Here is a 19371-nt window from a genome sequence, read left to right as displayed (position 1 = left end):
TGGTGCTAGACCTGGGTGTTACAGTACCAACACTCTTCTGCTCTAGATATTCTTCACCATATGCCATTTATTTCATTAAATATATATATATATGTAGTTAATAAAATAAATTATATATATAAAGATATTAGCTATGTCATACTCTCTAGAAAAGTAAAAGAAGTGATCATTGGCCAGAGCTTCTCTTAACAACAAAATTATATATTATGTTCTTGATACCACATAGAAAGCTAGCTAGCTTTATATATTTTTATCTTTTCATTTTCAATTATAATGAAACAAACAGATGTTCCTTAGCTTTGTGGATTGCTGAAGCAAATTGAGTCACTAATTTATTACAAAAAGTATTTTGCATGATCAGAGACAAATATTTTGCTACCATTACTGAGTATCAAGATTACGTGGATCATAAAGATCTTGGGCAAACGTAGAAGAAGTTCCTGTCCATATTGCATCTGGCAAAAGAATATGGCTCTCAGGTCCAATTGAGTCCATCGATTCTTGCGGGATCTGATTGAACTGCTCTCTTAAAACTTTAAACTTATATTCATCTCCATATACGCTTGGATCCATAGTAACTTCATCAACAGCTGTTTGGCCTTCAAGCATGCTTACTGTTGCAGACATTGTGGGTCTGAGAGCTGGAGATGGATTCGTACATAGTAAAGCTATTTTGATCATTCTAATTGCTTCCTCCACGTTGAACTCAGAGCCTAACTTTGGATCCACCAGCTCCACTAGATTACCCTTTTGTTGCAGAACAAGAGCCTGAAATATGTACACATGAAATGATGGAAATGAAATATTGGCAAATCAATAAAAAAGAATTATGAAGTTGCCAATCGTACACAACTTATTGTTTCAATCTTGTTTAGTTTCTTTTATAGATCATCATCAAGATGACCAGTTTTGGTGCATGGAAAGACTACTGATAAATCTTACCCAATCTAGAAGACATACATAACTTTCATTTGGTCCAAATTTCATGTTGCTCTTCCCTGCAACAATTTCCAATGCAACAACCCCAAAGCTGTAGACATCTGCTTTATATGTTAAAAAACCCCATAATGCATATTCTGGTGCCATGTATCCTCTGCGTAACAAAGATTGCATTATTATGATTAATATTTTGTATTATATATGAATTAGTTATGATCTTCCATATTGAACAAAACCCAACATTTACAGAAACGTAGTCACCGAATCATGTTTCTTTTCTACTTGGCATACAATTATGCAAACAGTAAGGCAATGAGAATAGAGCCGAATATTCATTCCATGAGAGATACAAAAATTTATTTTGGGTGGAATGCAGATAACTAGCTTTTTCGGTCGTTCAAGTATATTGTGTGAACGTTTTGGGATAGGATTTATGTTAATGATTGAATAAACAGCTCTCTCTCTCTCTCCCTTCAAGCATAAAAGAAATTTAGAAGATTGTTTGAATTTGTTTTATGTCAAGACTACTCTCAATTAATTATGAATACTGAATGATAATGAAGTTGAAGACTCAGAAACTATTGAGCTGTTGGCATTTTTTAGAGGTCTTCAGTTGTGTTCTACATTGAGTATCACGAGTCTGTTGGTGGAGAGTGATAGTCTATTACTAGTGAATTCCTTAGAGCAAAATGATATGGGGAATTCCATCCATGGGGTCCTGTTTGAAGAAGTACAGAGGCTGAAAGTTTGTTTTGGGAGTTGTTGTTTTACTCATGTGTATAGGGAAGGGAATATGGCAGCTCATCACCTTGCAAGAAATGCTTGGAGGGTAGATAATTTAGAAATGTGGAGGGATTGTATTCTAGACTTTCTTTCTCAAGCCATTTGGCTTGATAAATGTCTGTAATTGTTGATCTCAAATGAAATTGATTGTTTTATAAAAATAAAAAAAATATATTATGAATACTAAATGATAATTCCTATTGCAATAAATTTCTATGCAAACAAACTTGGGTTGCAAATATAGATAACTAACGTATTAAAATTTCTACCGAATACTAAGTCCTAGAGTTCTATATAATAGGAACATCTCTAATATGCTACATCTGTAAATGCATGAAGATCAACATCTGTTCCTGATTATCTCCATGTGAATCACTCGGGAGAAAAAATAGAAAAGCAAGGATATAACAAAAATATGCCCCAAATTGAAGGATAGAAGAAAAGATGTAACTTACATGGTTCCAGCTACTCGAGTGCTGATATGGGTTTTTTCCTCTTCATCGAGCTTGGCCAAACCAAAGTCAGAAATCTTTGGGTTAAGGTTCGAATCCAATAGCACATTTGTAGTTTTAATGTCTCTGTGAACAATTCTCAGTGTTGATTCCTCATGCAAGAAAGCCAGGCCTTTTGCAATGCCAACGCATATTTTCTGCCGTGTAGGCCAGTCCAATTTTAATTGGTATTGCTCTGGACCTGCATTTGTTTTTTGTAGAAAGTCGAATGGGGGAGTTTATTATCAACTTGGTTCTTAACATAAAACCATCCTTAGTGTTAGGTTCCTATCACTATTCGACATAAAACAACTAATAAAAAAAATTAAGCATACCAAACAAAGGACGAGCCAGGCTATTGTTTTCCATGTATTCATATACCAAGAATAGTTGATTTCCTTCAACACAACCTCCATACAATCTAACAACATTTGGGTGCTGTAAAGTAGATATCATGCCTATTTCATTCACGAATTCACGATTTCCTTGACGTGATTTTGAAGAAAGTTTCTTAACTGCAATTATGGTACCATCTAATAGTATACCCTGCATTTCAAAAGAAAAAAAAAAGACATGCATATTTAGGTATATATGCATGTGATAATGTACTGAGATATGTCTTTAGCTATGTATCATGGACAGATAATAAATTTTTTATCAAAAACCTAAATTATGCACGAAGAATTAAGTTGAATACCTTGTATACAGATCCAAAACCACCTTCCCCAATCTTGTTTGAAGCATCAAAGTTGTTTGTGGCAGCTTTGATTTGCCTGTAAGTGAAAAAACCTGTTTGCAGATCTAATCCTCTCAAATCTGAGGAAGGAACGACAAAGGTGAGGCGCTAGTGATAAAATTTTACCTTATAAATGAGCTGAATCACATTTCATTTCTATATATATATTTTGTGCCTCTTGACTAGCTTTTTAATCCCCATGTTAATGTTTTATTATATTTATTACATCTGCTCAACAATCACAATTGTGCACAGATTCAAAAGCCCAGACGTACTGAAAAGGAATTGAGATTCTTTGAATTCTCAGCCTGAATTTGAATAGGTAAGGAAACAATATATGTTCTAGTTCAACATTCATTATTTCCCAAGTGATTAGATGAAAAGTTGAAATTTTGAAATTAAAAAGTGTTTTGCTTTTGAGTAATGTTTGAGATGAAAATATCTAAAAATACTTGAAAACAGTTGTATTGCCAAATGAATCCTTAATCTGAGGAAAAATGTTCTATAAAGAAAACCTAGGAATTGCAAGAATACATGAGCCCTTGCAAGTTCTTTGTACAATTACGTCTCACCTCAATTCATGCAAATTTGCAATAGTTGAAGAAGGAAAAAATAAAAAATAAAAAAACCTATCAAATTTCTATAAAACGCGCTCGTATTGATTACCTTTCTCCCTTGATATCCTGCTTCCTATGCAGCCTTTCCACCACAGAATGCCTAAAATGAATAATAGCGCTGATGCTAAAGCTCCTGTCACAATGAATATTGTGGTTTTGACATTATCAGGGGGATTATCTGCAGAATTGAACAAATAGGCCAGCTGATGATCCACTCTATATCAACTGTGAATTTATTTATTAATCTTTATTTTTGTTATCAATCTAATTAGAAGAGGACGAGGAGCAAGTTGGACGGTAAAATTAAGATTGTCGTCATGATATATTATATATATATATGTATTGTGATACCACATATGATATGGATAATGGTAGATGGTATATGGGGATCCCACATTGCTTGGAAATGAGAAGTTATTGCTCTTTATAAGATTCCAATGGGACTTCAGTTGTATTATTTACTAGTAATTTTAGAGTATAAGTTATGCGGTTTGGGCCTTCCATTGGGAATTACACCTTCAGGAATTATTACCATTTTCTATAGAGATGGCCGATATGAGAGGACCATATGTTCCTCTTGTTGGGGCATCTGTTGTCCCTTTGCCAGCCCAGTGAAAGCGGATATGTAAGACTTTGTTACTCACAACTGCTTTAACTTTTTTAACAAAAGCTTTGTCGACCCCTGGTGCAGTATTTTTGATATCAAAATCCTTCAACTCCAGTTTATCCTGTAACAATTATTTCAACTCGATAAATCTGGGACGTTATATATATATATATATATATATGTGTGTGTGTGTGTGTGTATGTGTATTGATTTAAATTAATTCTTACCTGGATATAAACATCAAATAAACGCCTTCCAAGACTGGAAAAAGATCTGTTTCCTCTTATTATTATCTCTGCAAAGTGTAGCGTGACGGTATATTTTCCATTTGCCAAGCAATGCGCATAATACGTGAGAGAAAGAGGAGAGAGTCGTGCGCTTGTGTACAAGTCAGGGCTGTCCATTCTGAGTATTGACGCATTATTTGCTATGTAATCATTCGAGCTGGCATTAAAATCCCAGAAATTTCCAGTGGAACTGAATCCCCAATTATTCTCTCTGTTGCGATAAAAGTTTGCCGCACCTGATGCATCTAGATCTGCTTCGTATTTAATGTTTCCAATTCTGACTTCGTTTCCACCGCAATTTATATGCACTGAATTCCAGTCTACACATAAACAACGTCCTTTTAATTTAGGAATTTGGGATATATAGAACCAAACATCATAGATTCACCGTTAGATACAAGGTCTTAGAGGGTGTACAAGCTGCATGCAATTACCTTTCTATAAAAAGTGGGACCTATGAGAAAAAGTAAAGAAGTAAACCCTAATCCCACTAATTATTTTGTGGTCTCACTTTAAAATGATTTGCACCAAACTTGCACAGGACAGACTGGAAATCAAAAAATGATTAGTGGAATTATAAAAAGAGGAATTAGATTCTACTCTTTTTTTGTGGGACTCGCTAACTTTTTTATAAAGGTGCTTATATCCACTACTAGGCTTGCATACCTTTATACCTGGCATTACTCTAAAGAGGAAAGCTTGGCGATTGGATTATTAGAGTATAAGTCTGATCAAAATCTGATTGTATGGTATAGTTACCTTTTGAACAAGGAAGGTTCTTCGGGCACTCGCCAACTGATCTATATTTGGGTTAAACAGTACAAGAAAGGAGCGTGCATGAGCTCATGAAAAAGTATAATGGAACGGGAAAAAGTTGGCAAAATCAAAGTAAAAGGAAATCAAGATGGTTATTATTAATGTAATTAATTAAGTTCACAAGTTTAGAAGCTTACGAGTCCTGTCCAGAGAAGCTTTCAAATAAATTTCTGATGAAACATGAAATTAACTAGTCAGCTTAATTAGAAAACCTAGAAATCTTTAAAGATAAGTACAGAGTATGCAGTACTAGTCACGTAGGCTGAAATTTAGATTAAAAATGGCGAAGTTTTTCTCACAGTGTGTTTCGACAAGATGGTGGCATAGAACTCTCTAAGAAGTTATTGTAAGAAAGATCTAGATCACTGCAAATGGATGTACGTAGTTATTAATGTTAATAACTCTTCATACATTCACAAATTAAGGAAGAATTAAAGGAAAAAAATTAATAAGGTTACAGAAATTTGAAGTAGAATTTAAGAGGAATTTATGTACTAGCGATTATTTCTTTGTTTGATCCAGTCCGGAACTGTCCCGTTGAGCAAGTTGCGTGTCAGAAACCTGTTCAAATAGCAAGATAATCTTACGTACTCTGGTTAATTAAAGACAACCAATCGATGATCAGCATCGAAACCTTAACAAAATTTTCAGGCCAGTTACGTACCAATAATTCAATTTACCTTTGAAAATTTCATTATGATAATGAATTCAGGCTCGGACCAACCAACATTATCGAGACTTATAATCATTAACAACGGAAGAAAATTCAGAGGGAAAATTCTTTTAGATGAAAATAAACACAAACAGGGTGGAATACTTATAATATGGTACAACAACCAAAATAATTCCCTAGTATGTATATTCCATCGTACGTACGGTTTCTACAGAATCACAGCTACAGGAATTAAAGGCCTGATCTATCTATATATGCCTCATGCTCCCTTGAATTAATATACATGATTTTATATTAAATTTCTTTCAACTGCATCCGAGAACAGATAGATGGAAGCTAGGCTACAGTTATAGATAGATAAAGGATCTGTTTGGTTATAGTGAAATCTCAGCTTCCATCTTTTCTGACAAGGCATGGAACAAAAAAGCCAAATCATGTCCTCTATTTTTGTCCCTTTGTACGTTCAATTCGACCGCTAGTACTTGTTCATTATTTATTAAAACTTCTCCAAATATAGCTAGATTTAGGGTTTTCAATCAACACATACAGGCGCTGCAACTTTGCACCCTCATCAACTGGAACATTTCCTTCCAATCTATTGAAGCTCAGATCTCTGCAGGGATATAATGATAAAGTTGTCATTGTACAAAAGAACAGTAAAATTGCGTAGAGATTAATGTGGTTTATACATAGAATCACGAAGACAAAATATATATACAGGAAAATGTTTTTCACTCGATCAGAAATATGTCTGGAAAAGAATGAAAGAATAGGTACGTGAAAAATGTCAATGTAGCAGTGGAGATTTATACGGACCAAAACATGTTCTCTAAATAATTAGTTAATGGATTTTTCTTTCCAATCATGAAGACAATAATGCTGAGACGACAGCTTAAAAAAAATGCACGTTGTTCATAGATATCTCCTGGCAGATGCGGCAATGGGCCTCAGGAGGGGTAGATCATGGCTGCTGTGCATACAATGACAATGGGAAGAAATTGACAACTACAGATAGGAGCCGAGCAAAAAACAAATACAACCCTACATAGCTGCAGCTTTCTAAAAATCAAACAATTAAAAAACAAAAGAATACTAATGATCCGGAAGAAATAAATAAAGTCACTATCCAGGAAAGGAAAAAAGATGGAGAAATGTGGGTTGCCGATCAAGTACATGACCTCGTTATAACGTTTCAGAGATCTCAAATCCAGTAAAGAACGAGAACAATCTTTATTATTGAAGAGTAAATTAAGAACAATCCTAATAAGAAGAAGAAAAAAATGTACAACCATAAAAGTCTTATTAGTACATGAGTAATACTCATACAGTCATGGGTTATGCGAGCCACACTCATTTTAAAAATGAGTAATCAATTATTAAAAAATTAATTTTTTTATATAAATTTTATATATATATTTACTCACTTTTTAAAAATGAATACGTGACATTTGCATACTCTATACCTACAAATATCATCTCTCATATATATATATATCTAGTACTTATGCACACATTCCACTTTGGTTTTTCATTCATTAGAAATAGAAATGAGACAGAAAATAAAGACGGAAGAACTACAGAGTTTGGAGTGTTGGCATTAAATCTGTTATGTTTCGCGGAATTTGTCCCGAGAGTTTGCAGCTCCTTAACATCCTGCAACGTTGAAGAACATCATCTAAGCATAAATGCTATAACTTTGTATTGCTTCAGCTCTTAAAATTTTTTGGTATAAGATGACTTACAATCTATCCATGTTTCTCATGCTTGTTAAGTTCGGAAATATAGAACCCTCACCAAGTAAGTCACTAATTCTTCTGCACAAAATTGCATCATCCACGACTGTTATTGCCTTAACCAATAAATCTTATTAATTTGAATACAAAGCTGAAGCTGATATCATCCATATAGATTTTACAACTGGAGAACTCTTAGACTATAGAACTTACAGCTCAGTTAAATTACTCAAGACAGAAATGCTTGGAGGAATAGGCCCCGCGAGACCACTAGCTTGGATCTCTCTATAATTTATAAGAGCATAATTCTCTTTTGTTAGATTTCATTAGAATAATCTACCAGAAGACATGATTTAAATGATATTATTTCGAAGAAGAAAATACATACAATTTCTGAAGCTTTTTCCAACTATTGAAAAAATCAGGTATTCTTCCCGTGAAGTTGTTACTGCTAATCCTACTGCATTTGGTCAAGGCAGAAACAAGATTAATGGGTAACATAGAAACATGAATTGTTCCAAAAATAAAACATGTAAAATTAGTATTAGAATACAAATGCCTGCACTCACAGTTCAGTTAAGTTTGTGAGATAAGTTAGATTGACTGGCAACTCTCCAGTGAGGAAGTTAGCATTGAGAATACTGCAGCCACAAAATGGGAAGTTCAGACCAGCTCAAGTTAGTGTTATTTGAAAATTTTTAATACATAAATCATCGAACAACAGGATAGGTGAAACTACTGACAGATTCTCCAAGTTCACCAACTTCCCAATCTCAGGGGGAACAGTTCCAAAAAACTGATTGTTCTCAATGCTCCTGAAAATATATATAGTGATCTTCGTCAAATTGAAAGCCGGGAAAAAAAAAAAAAAAAAGAAATCAGTCAATTTTCCCAAATAAAAGAGCATACAAATATCTAAGAGTGGTAATGTTTCCCAGGTAGCTCGGAATTCTTCCCGATAACTTGTTTACAGAAATGGACCTGTACAGTAGCCAATATTTAAATTCAACTAGAATGAGCATTAATTTAGTGGCTAGCTACAGTAGTATACATGCATATTGTGTGAATTGAGAAGTGAGTGATTAATGTAATATATATAATGTGTTATATTAAAACCCCAATAAAATACAGTACGTACAGACGTTCCAACTTCAGAGAAGTCCATTCGGATGGAATTGTACCAGTCAGATAGTTTCGAGGCAACTCACTGAAACCAAGAGAAAAGCTTGCAATTAGATTTGAGCTATAAATAATTTTATTCTTTCAGATAGTAGCAAGTACTACTAACGATTAATTAATTAGTAATTGGTTACTTTACTTACATCATCGTTATGTGAGGTAGCTTCACAAGGGATATCGGAAGCACACCAGAAAGATCCTGCCCTTTAAGAAATCTGTATGACAAGGATATATAGTTGAAGGCAAATTAAAGGATTAATGTGATAACCTGTTTGAACACTTGTTCAAATGTAAACCATAATTCAACGCATTAATCTTCATCGACCAAAATTATGAGATATTCCAGGGTGCAGGTTCTTTATTGAACTTTGAAAGTCATTTTTCAATAACTCACAAGCTTTGAAAATAATATTCGTATGGCACAGATCCCAAATAGATGTAATGGGACGTACTACTGTTCAAATGAAATGAAGTAAGAGGATAAATATGTAAATAGTAGTTAAATAATTTATAAATAACAGCGAAATAATTTATGAGTTAAGATGTTTTACGAAATTTTGAGAAATGAGAGAAAAAATTAAATAAAAATATTATAAAGATAAATATTATTAAAATATTATATTTTTAATGTTATTTTTATTTTTAGAATTTGAAAAAGTCAAATTATTTTTTATGTTTTATCTGGACGTTTGAAAAAATGGTAATGCTTAGTACCTAGGTAATGATTAGATGAAAATATTAAAAATTTAAAATTTAAATTAAAAAATTGAGATAAAATGAGATGGGTTAAGACCATCTCAACATCCAAACGGACTGAGAATGAGAAATCATATATAATCCATCATTCTTTCATTCTATAAATGAATTCTGTATAAAGGGAGGTACCGATGCCTTGTGTTTCGAAGATCATTAGCTACCTAGAGACGTTTTAAGTATAATATAAATAATTTCTAGTTTTTTATTAAGAAATTTTAGTTATCCAAAAAACCTCAACAAGAAGATATATACAAGGAAATTAAAGATAGATTTCGTACAGTCCGACCACGTGGCATTGATCATCATCAGGGTATGTACAATTGCATAGTATTGAATTGTTGAACGTTTTTGGATACGATTTTGGCCTTGGTGTTTCCCAACTTGTGTTATTACTGCATGGGTCTACATGGAAATTCCAGTCCGTCTTCCCCAGCTCTTTGGCTATTTCTTCAAGGGCTTTAACTGCAAAATGCACCAAATTCGTTATGGAAGAATGACAAAGGCACATCTCTTTTATCACTTTTTCGAAACTAATTTATCTTATAAATTTATTGAGAAAATATTTTCCTCCTTTTTGACGTAAAAAGATCCATATCTGACTTTATTTGAAGGGTTTTATTACGAAAGGGTTTTACATCCAATCATTTTGTAATATATCTCCAGCAGGCGCGATTGGTTTGCTTTTATTTCAATATTCCTCCATGTCTAGACATGCAGTGGAATAAATCATTTGTAGGATTTTGTTTCAATTTTCAAGTAATTAACCTAAAAATGCTAAAGAGAATTTTTCATCTCCCAAAAACATTTTCATCCTATCAATATTGAATTCAATTCATAGAATTAGTGATCATGTGTTTAATGTTGGGTTTGCTCCTTTCAAGTCCCACATCGGTGGGAGAGAATTAAGGAGCAGGCCTCAAGGCCTATAAATAGGGTCATTAGCCTCTTAGTTAATTACACCAAATCATAAGCTTAATTAGTAACTTGTGACTTTAGTAAAAGATCTTCATTACGGTGGAGCGTGGCTGTGGGATCAACCAAAGTAGCAAGGTGGAAATTGTTAGGTTTGCTCCTTTGGAGTCCCACATCGGTGGGAGAGAATTAAGGAGCAGGCCTCAAGGCCTATAAATAGGGTCATTGACCTCTTAGTTAATTACACCAAATCATAAGCTTAATTAGTAACTTGTGACTTTAGTAAAATTCCTTCATTAGTTTTTCCTTGTAAAAAGGAAAGAGGTGAGAGTTAAAGTTTTGCTAATGGAGAAGTTTTGTGGGTGTCATTTAAGGTGAGGAGAAAAATTGTGTGATTGTAATAATTTTTCACATAGTATATTTTTTTCTCTGGATCTGGTGATTTTTTCTCCTGTTTTGAGAGTTTCTACGTAAATTTTTGTGTTGTTATTATTTCTCTATTTTTCTTCATATTTCATCAAAGGATGGATCCTAGGGATGAATTTGAGAGGTCCAAATTCCTAACATTTAGCCTCTGAAAATACTTTTTTTGACAACACAATAGATCATCACGAAAACATCATGAAAGGAATGATAAGATAGTGAAAATATCTGGCTAGATAGTGAAAATGATAATGATCTACTTTTGTAGAGACGTTTTAACCCATTTTCAATCTATTTAAGCATGTTCGAAAACTTAAAGATAATTTTTCCCCTCCAAAATAGATTTTTATACCATCTTTGAAATCAATTTTGGTGATAATAAAAACTCTAAAAAATATTTCTTTCCAAACATATTTCGAATATTTAATGGGCTCCACCATGACTTCCTCATCATCATCCCCACACACCAGTACACATGCACCATACATAATTTTTTATTTTTTTCTTATCAAATATGTGGTGTATAGATAATGAGTAAAAAAACTCAATTAGGTTAGAAAGAATAATTTAAAAACATAAATATTTAAATAAGTAAAAAAAAAAGTGTGGTGTGTAGAGATATTGATGGGTAGCAAAACTCATAAAATAATTTGTAGGTGGTCGTGTGTAGTGTTTGAACCGCAGCTTTAGGACCTTGAGAGCCTCCTTAATTACTAATTGGGCATGTTAGGATAAACAAATGAGAAAGAGAATTCTGTAAATAGTAGTGAAATCATTTTAGTCAAGATATTTTATTGGGTTTTAGAAAATTGATTAAATATAATATTTTAGTATTATTTGAAAGTTGAAAAAGTTATATTGTATATTGTATTTTGTTTGAAAGTTTGAGAAATTTATAATGATTAAATGAAAATGTTGAAAATTTGAAATTAAAAAACATTTTATGTTTGAGTGATATTTGAGAAATAAAATATCTATTAATAGCTGAGAATACTTGTGTAAACAAACAAGGCTTTGGTGTATCGCCGATGATATGATGAAATGAGATGATCAGAAATCTTCAAAACTTTTTAAAACTTCTTACAATTTCTTTCTCAAATATCACTCAAATAAAAAATATTTTTTAATTTCAAATGATCAACTTTTTCATCTAATTATTTCTTAATCATTACAACTATTACAAATTTAAAAAAAATTAATACAGCTTATTCAAACTTCAAACTAAAAATTATATTTAAATAATATTTTAACGTTATAATATTTCTTAATCAATAAGACTATATATGCAATCCCTATTTAAGATTGCAAATAGAATTTCTCTATAAAAATATTTCAGGCAGAAAGTGATTTTACAAACTCTATGTATATTAATTAAGATCAGAGACAGAACTAAAAATCTAATTTGAGACGCAAACTTATAAATTATTCTTTTGTTGTGGTGGTGGGGCCAAATTAATTTTTATAAAATCTATCTCGTAAAAAGATCTAAAAAACTTGATTTTTATAAGGATTTTAGCACAACATAATTCTGCCCCGGATTATGGGATATATAGGTTGAAAAACTCGAGTTAGCCTTAGCCCTATTAATACTGTTCAATGGAAGGCCAAAATAAAGCTCTCAAAATATAGGGGTACCCTTCAGATCTCCCATATATATAGAAATAAAATAACTTCATCAAACAGCTCAGAAATTAATCTATAATTTTCAAAAATGAAAACAAAATAATCAGTTATATAGTTAAAAAATTATCCATGAAATGTTTACCTTCATCAACAGGAAGACGTCTTTGTGCGGCCTTGACATTCATGGCTACTCCCATGCAAAGAAGCAATATGAGAGGTTTAAGATTGAAGCTGATCTTTGGTCTGTGAGCTTGTGTAACCATTTCCGCTCTACCGACTTCTTGTGGTACCTCGAGGTCTGGATTCAAATCTGCGTCCAAACTAGTCGGAATAGATTATGTATATAATCTTCACACGCAAACGTATCACCTTAGATTACTTGAATATATCTGCCTTCTGGGAGTTCTTTCATTTATTAGGTAGACCCCTCCATGTCATGCTTAGGTAAAGACATAAGATGAGAAACTCTAAAAACTTTCACAATTTCTTTTTTAATTATCACTCAAATATAAAATATTTTTTAATTTTAAATATTCAACTTTTCCATATAATCATTACTTAATTATTACAAATTTTATATATTTTAAAACAAAATACAAAAATTATATTTAGACGATTTTTTAATTTTATAATATTTTTATTTAACTTTTTTTTTCTCTTTTCTCAAAGTCCAATCAAACATTTTAACTCAAAATATATTACTATTACTCATTGAATTTGAGATATTTTAAGTGTCCAAATGATGCAGGCCGGTCTCAGAATTGTTTACAGTTATTTGCTTGAAGTGATCTTGATCAGGGCTCGTTTCGACACTTGAAATATCTCATAATATTTGTAAATAGTGATAAAATTATTTAAGTTCAGACTTTTTTATTGAAGTTTGAGAAATGAGATAAAAAAAAAGTTGAAAAATATTATAAAATTAAAAATTATTTTAATATTATTTTTATTTTAAAATTTAATAAAGTTGTATTGCTTTTTATATTTCGTTTATTGAAAGTTTATAAAAGTTTTAATAATTATATAATAATTATATAAAAAAATAAAATATTTAAAATTTAAATTATTTTATTTTTTTAATGACCTTTGAGAACATAGAGAATATCTGAAAATATGAAGCATACTGAGAATAGATAACCTTCCACAAACCACAATTCTTTTATTTTTTTTTCAATATATATTATATGAATGATGAGTAAAAAAATTCAATAAGTTTAACTTGATAAATTAAAAAATTAAAAAATTTAAATTTAAAATACGTATAATATATAGCGTGGGATGTGAGTAGCAACCCTACCAAGAATATTGTACACCGACAAGCTACATCTTTTGTTTTCACACTACTCTTAACTCATTTTATCTCATCTCATCTAATTATTATAATTTTTTCAAATCCTCACACAAAATTAAATAAACAATTCAATTTTTTCAAATCTCAAAATAAAAATAATATTAAGAAAATATTCTAATAATATTTTATTTAACTTTTAATTTTAATCTCAACTCATCTCATTTCATCTCATCTGTAAAATTAAATGAGGCAGGTGTGTGATGAGATAAGATGAATTGAGATGAAAGTTAAAAGTTGAATAAAATATTAATAGAATATATTTTTTTAATATTATTTTGTTTTAAATTTTAAAAAAATGGATTTTTATTTTATTTTATATAAAAATTTGATAAAATTATTATAATTATAAAATGAGATGAAATGAAGTAAAATGAGTTAAATGAATTATAAAAATAAATGAGATCTTAGTCTTGATCGTCGTCGTTTTTGAATTTTTTATCTATCCTCATGTGTCTTTTTCTAGCTTTGTCCCGTAATATCTTGTCCATGAGTTTCAGGAAAAGGTCCTCCCTCATCTGTATTTTTCTTGCTTTGTCCCGTAATATCTTGTCCATGAGTTTCAGGAAAAGGACAAAGCATGACTAGACTATCTAGTCATGCTTTACACCCCGAAATAAAGTCAGACTGATACAAAGAAAATGAAAAAGACTAAATATATAAATAAAGAATCCATAGTGCTAAAAATTTAAAAGTAATATTTTTTAATAATAAGTTTATTTATTATTTTCACATATTATTTTTTAATTTATTTTAAATAAGTATGTGGTGTATAGATTATAAATAAAATAATTTAATTAATTTAACAAAAATTAAAAAAATTAAAATTAAAAAAAATAAAATATTTGAAATTTGTGATGTATGATAATGAGTAGGATCTCTTTTTTCAATTCATTTAGAAATTAATTCCGTAACTGTATATCAATCATGATGAAAAGAGTAAAAAGTTAAAAAAAAAAATATTATCTTGAAAGGCTTTCTAAATGCACCGACTCTTTATTTTATTCTTCAATAAGAATAGAAAAAGTGACCAAACGTTACATATAAGCTCTCTCACACATATATAAAATGCTTTTTGTTAACGCTAAAAAATGTTTTTTTTTTTTTAAATGGCCAAGAGAAAGTCTATATGTAAATATTATATATCGATAATTATTTCACTTTTTCTAATGGATTCACTTATTTTTAAAAAACCGCATATTAGATTTAAGCATTCTAAAATTATATAAGACTACCAAAATAGTATATTGAAAGTATAATGTCTTAATAAAAAGCCCAAATTATATTACCTATACTCCAAAAGAACTAGTCAATGATATAATTGGAGTCCCATTGAAACCTTATAAAGAGTAAGAATTTCTCATTCCCAAACAATACGAGATCTCATATACTACTTATCTTTATCCTTATCATGATATGGGGTATCACAATCTACCCCCTTTAGATTCTCGTCAGGTCAATTCATTGTAGGTGTCATGGCTCAAGTTCCACATTCTTGATTGGGATAAGTGCTGATACTATTTGTAACGCTCCTATCCCGCTAGGGGCTGGAGAGTTACTTCCTATCACTTAAACTCGCATTTCAATAATATAATTATAGACTCTAAATACCCATATCATAAAGAAATTTCGGTTCAAACTAATTTATTCAATATAAACAATTTTTCAAAATGGCAAGTCATGAGAACACAATAAAATTTCTTAATAAAAATCTTCAATACTCAAAAAAAATTTTATGCTTAATTCACTATACTTAAATTATCACACACATACTTCATAATCTTGATTCTCAACTGAAATATCCAAAATGTTTGAAAAATATTGTTAAGATAAGGAGTGAGTTATCAACAACTCAATAAGCAGAGAATATATACTAGTATGTAAACATGAGCATTTACAGAATTTGAAATGCAGAACAAAACATATACTTTCATTTTGCAGAATCAGAATATTTGCTTTTAGAATATGTAATCAAAACATGTTATAAAAAATATCAGAGCGAAACTTTCATAAAATTTTTTTTTAAAAAATCATTTGGCATATCAAAATCTAAAACATTATCTTTGTATTATATTGGAGCATCGCATCGGAAATGATACCATTTTGAACCCCTGGGGTAGGATTATAAAGCACCATTATACCTGTGGTTGGACCGTATACTATGTTTAACCCCTGTGGTAGGGTTAGAAACCATCATTATACTCGTGGTTTGGTCGTATACTATGTTTAACCTCAGTAGTAGGGTTATAAACTCCCATTATACTCGTGGTTGGGCCCGACCCCCGTGGTAAGGTTATAAACCATCATTATATCTGTGGCTGGGTCGTATAGCACTATTATACCCGTGGCAGGGCCTTAATAGAAACGGAACAGAATATCATCGGAACCAGATCATATTCAGATACAGAATCAGAAATTCATGCCAAGGTTTTTAGATGACTCATCATATCAAAACAAAATACTGAATAATTTTAGATCATTTCACATATTTTATGCACATTTCTTTTCATAACAAACATGCATATTTTAAAAATCAATCATGTTTCATTTTCATTTTATGCAAAGACTAGTATAGGAACCCCGCTTACCTGGACCTTGTAACTTTCTGAATATGTTCACAATGGTGCTGAACGAAAATTACTCGTCACCTATAAGGTTGCCACTTAACTTCCATAAATATCCGAAAGCAACACATTTTTCAATACTTAAACCTAAAATGCCAAGTAACCTATTTTTCCAAAAAATTAAATTTCTCGAAATCCTAAAATATCGTCACTCCCAAATTCATCGACATCCACATGATAAGACAACTCCAACTTAATATAATACAATCTATTACAGTAAACATCAGAGCTTCATTTGAAAAAAAAAAAAATACTTAATCATATCTCAAATGTGTAACTAGGGGTATTATTTAGAATTGACCATAAATATGAATGGGTTCTTTGGTACGGTTGGAACCTAAAAGGCAACCCAAACTACACCGTGTAATAGAGAGGAGTCCATACTCACCGAGAGGGAAGGAGAGACGTGACGGGGTAGTGCTGGGTGAAGCTCACAAGCAATCAATGCAGCGCCACGACAGTGAGAGAAAGAGAGAAAGTGATCAAGGAGGGAGGGCACGGAGATGAAGAGAGGCAGTGGGAAGGATCGGGTTTGGCTTACCGAGAGCACATCGGCCCATTAATACAAAAATAGCAAGCCCATTAAAAAAAAAATTGATATTCACCAAAATACAATTTGGATCCCCAATCAATATAAAGAAAATACTCAAAAATTAACTACTCCCTTCATACGTATTAATCTGAAAAAAATAGAAAGTGGCTTGGTGTTGGACTCGGGTGTTACATGCTTACCCCCTTAAAAGAAATTTTCATCCTTGAAATTTACTTTACCTAAAGTCAAGTGTGTCCACACCTAATTTAATCCTCAATAATTATGTCGACCCTAACATTCCAATATTCTACTTTCCCATGTTTCGCGCCCGGTACCTTAAATACCTCCTAATCCTCTTGGTATACACTTTCACGCATTTGGTGCCAATCTTCATACATCTTGAGATCCAGTTTAGCCTAAAATACAAACCTCAACAATGGAATTACAAGCCTAATAATAAATTTTGAATTCTCCACATAATATAATAACTTCATACTAAAGGAAAATTAAACTCTCAAACCATCATATTAGCAAAAACCACACTTCCACTGCACATTCTGACAATTATAGTCCTAAACACGTTGTATCTCACTCACATACATATGAAATTAACTAAACCCCTCATTTAATCAATCCATAGAATTACGTCTATTGGAACTAAAATCTCAAATGTCATAAAAATCGTTTCCTTAAAAATATGCAAAAACTAAAACCTCAAATTTTGTGGGACACATTCCATAGGTCCGCAAGTACTAAAACCTTACATATCATAAAAAAATCATATCCTGGAGCCCGAAAAATTCTACGACCTTTAATCTCATCTGAATCACTTTTAAATTATGTAGCTTCTCTAAACCTCAAATTTCTAAAAACTCAATCTATAAAATATGCAGGGTCTCAAACCTTAAATCTCAACATATCATCTCTTAGCCCTCAAATTTCTATACCTCCAATCTGAATTAACTTCTTAGCTCATAGACTCAAACCTGGCTTTCGAGTAAGCTTATGTATACCTTGAAAATCTAAACTTTAAATCTTATATAAATCATTTGTTAAAGTTTACGGAATAAGCCTACCAAATCTAAAACCTCAAATGCCATAAAAATTAATTTCTTAAAATCTATCACTCTAAAACCTCAAATTTCGTAGGCCACCTACCATGAGTCTGCAAATGCTCAAATCAAATATCTTACAAATCATATCATGGTGCCAACAGAATTCTAAAATCTTAAATTTCATCAAACACCTTATTATAGTATGCAAAATTTCAAATCTGTCTCTGATACCAATTGTAATGCCCTAATGGAAAGGTCAAACTATGACCTATACACCAAAAGGACTAACCAATGATACAATTGGAGTCCCATTGAAACCTTATAAAGAGCAAGAACTTCTCCTTCAAATGAATGTGAGATCCCATACACCACCTACCCTTATCCTTATCATATGGGGTATCACAGAAATGTATTAGTATCAAAAGATTATGTTCCTGTGTTTCAACTGGAATGATCACTGAAACGAAATCCAAAACTTTGATATTTATATATGTTGGACTGACTTGATGTGGCGAGACTTTTCCATAGCTACGCTTTTCTGTATGTAACACCCCGTATTTTAGTGTATTTTTAATTGAAAGATTATTTGTTATTAATTTAAAATTTATTCTCTTGTTTTAAAATTGTTGGATTTTTTAGTTGTGTTATTTTTATGATTTTTAGTTTACGAAAATTATTTTTGAAGTGCTTTCTCTTAATTAATTGTTTTTATGCGTTTAAATTTCTTCTCAAATTAAATTAACTTGTTGTGGGGTTTAATTATTTATTTTCATTTTAATCACTGCGTTTGAATTATTTTATTTTACTTGCTGTGTTAAAATCATTTCCGTTGGATCATTTTTGTGACCCAAGATATGAGGATTGAACCTCATTTCTTTCCCTACATTTTCTCTTTCCTCTTTTCTATTTTTTTCTTCTTTTTTTTCTTTTCCCTTTTTTTCTTTTCTTTTTCTCCTCTCCTCTCCCGCGCGCCGCACTCCCTCCCTCTCTCTTCCCACGCGTCGCCCCTTTTCCCCAGCTCGCCGCCGTGAGCTGGTGGTGGCCGTCACCGCCCAGTCCGTTCGCCTCCCCTGCCACCAGTGACCTCACCCCACCAACCTCACCTCCATTCGCGCCGTCGTTAACAGCCAGCAGCCCTTCAAAGCCGCGATGTCACCTTCGCTCCAGCGCCGCCGTCGCGCCACTTCCGGCCACCATCTTCTCACCACTTCATCCTCGACCTCTTGGCAACCCATTG

At 31.9% G+C, this 19371-nt stretch overlaps 1 protein-coding gene across 1 annotated transcript; it reads right to left on the bottom strand.

Moving 5' to 3' along the window:
• Window positions 1-242: 242 nt before the first annotated feature.
• LOC121267489 (probable LRR receptor-like serine/threonine-protein kinase At1g07650) lies at window positions 243-12931 on the bottom strand. The gene is made up of 24 exons (XM_041171379.1): window positions 12718-12931; window positions 9896-10079; window positions 9005-9076; window positions 8821-8889; window positions 8592-8663; window positions 8426-8497; window positions 8252-8323; window positions 8071-8142; window positions 7896-7967; window positions 7692-7763; window positions 7528-7602; window positions 6497-6562; window positions 5772-5837; window positions 5576-5641; window positions 5414-5446; window positions 5220-5260; window positions 4401-4780; window positions 4099-4294; window positions 3616-3744; window positions 2911-3029; window positions 2549-2759; window positions 2178-2415; window positions 943-1093; window positions 243-768 (listed from the first exon to the last, which is right to left on the bottom strand). The coding sequence occupies exons 1-24, from the start codon at window positions 12836-12838 to the stop codon at window positions 382-384; spliced, it is 3036 nt and encodes a 1011-aa protein (XP_041027313.1). The 5' UTR covers window positions 12839-12931; the 3' UTR covers window positions 243-381.
• Between the last annotated feature and the right edge of the window lie 6440 nt (window positions 12932-19371).

The sequence above is a fragment of the Juglans microcarpa x Juglans regia genome, chromosome 5S (assembly GCF_004785595.1).
Source record: "Juglans microcarpa x Juglans regia isolate MS1-56 chromosome 5S, Jm3101_v1.0, whole genome shotgun sequence".
NCBI lineage: Eukaryota > Viridiplantae > Streptophyta > Magnoliopsida > Fagales > Juglandaceae > Juglans > Juglans microcarpa x Juglans regia.
The sequence above is the reverse complement of the archived record's forward strand: the minus strand, read 5'-3'. Positions and strand labels throughout refer to the sequence as shown.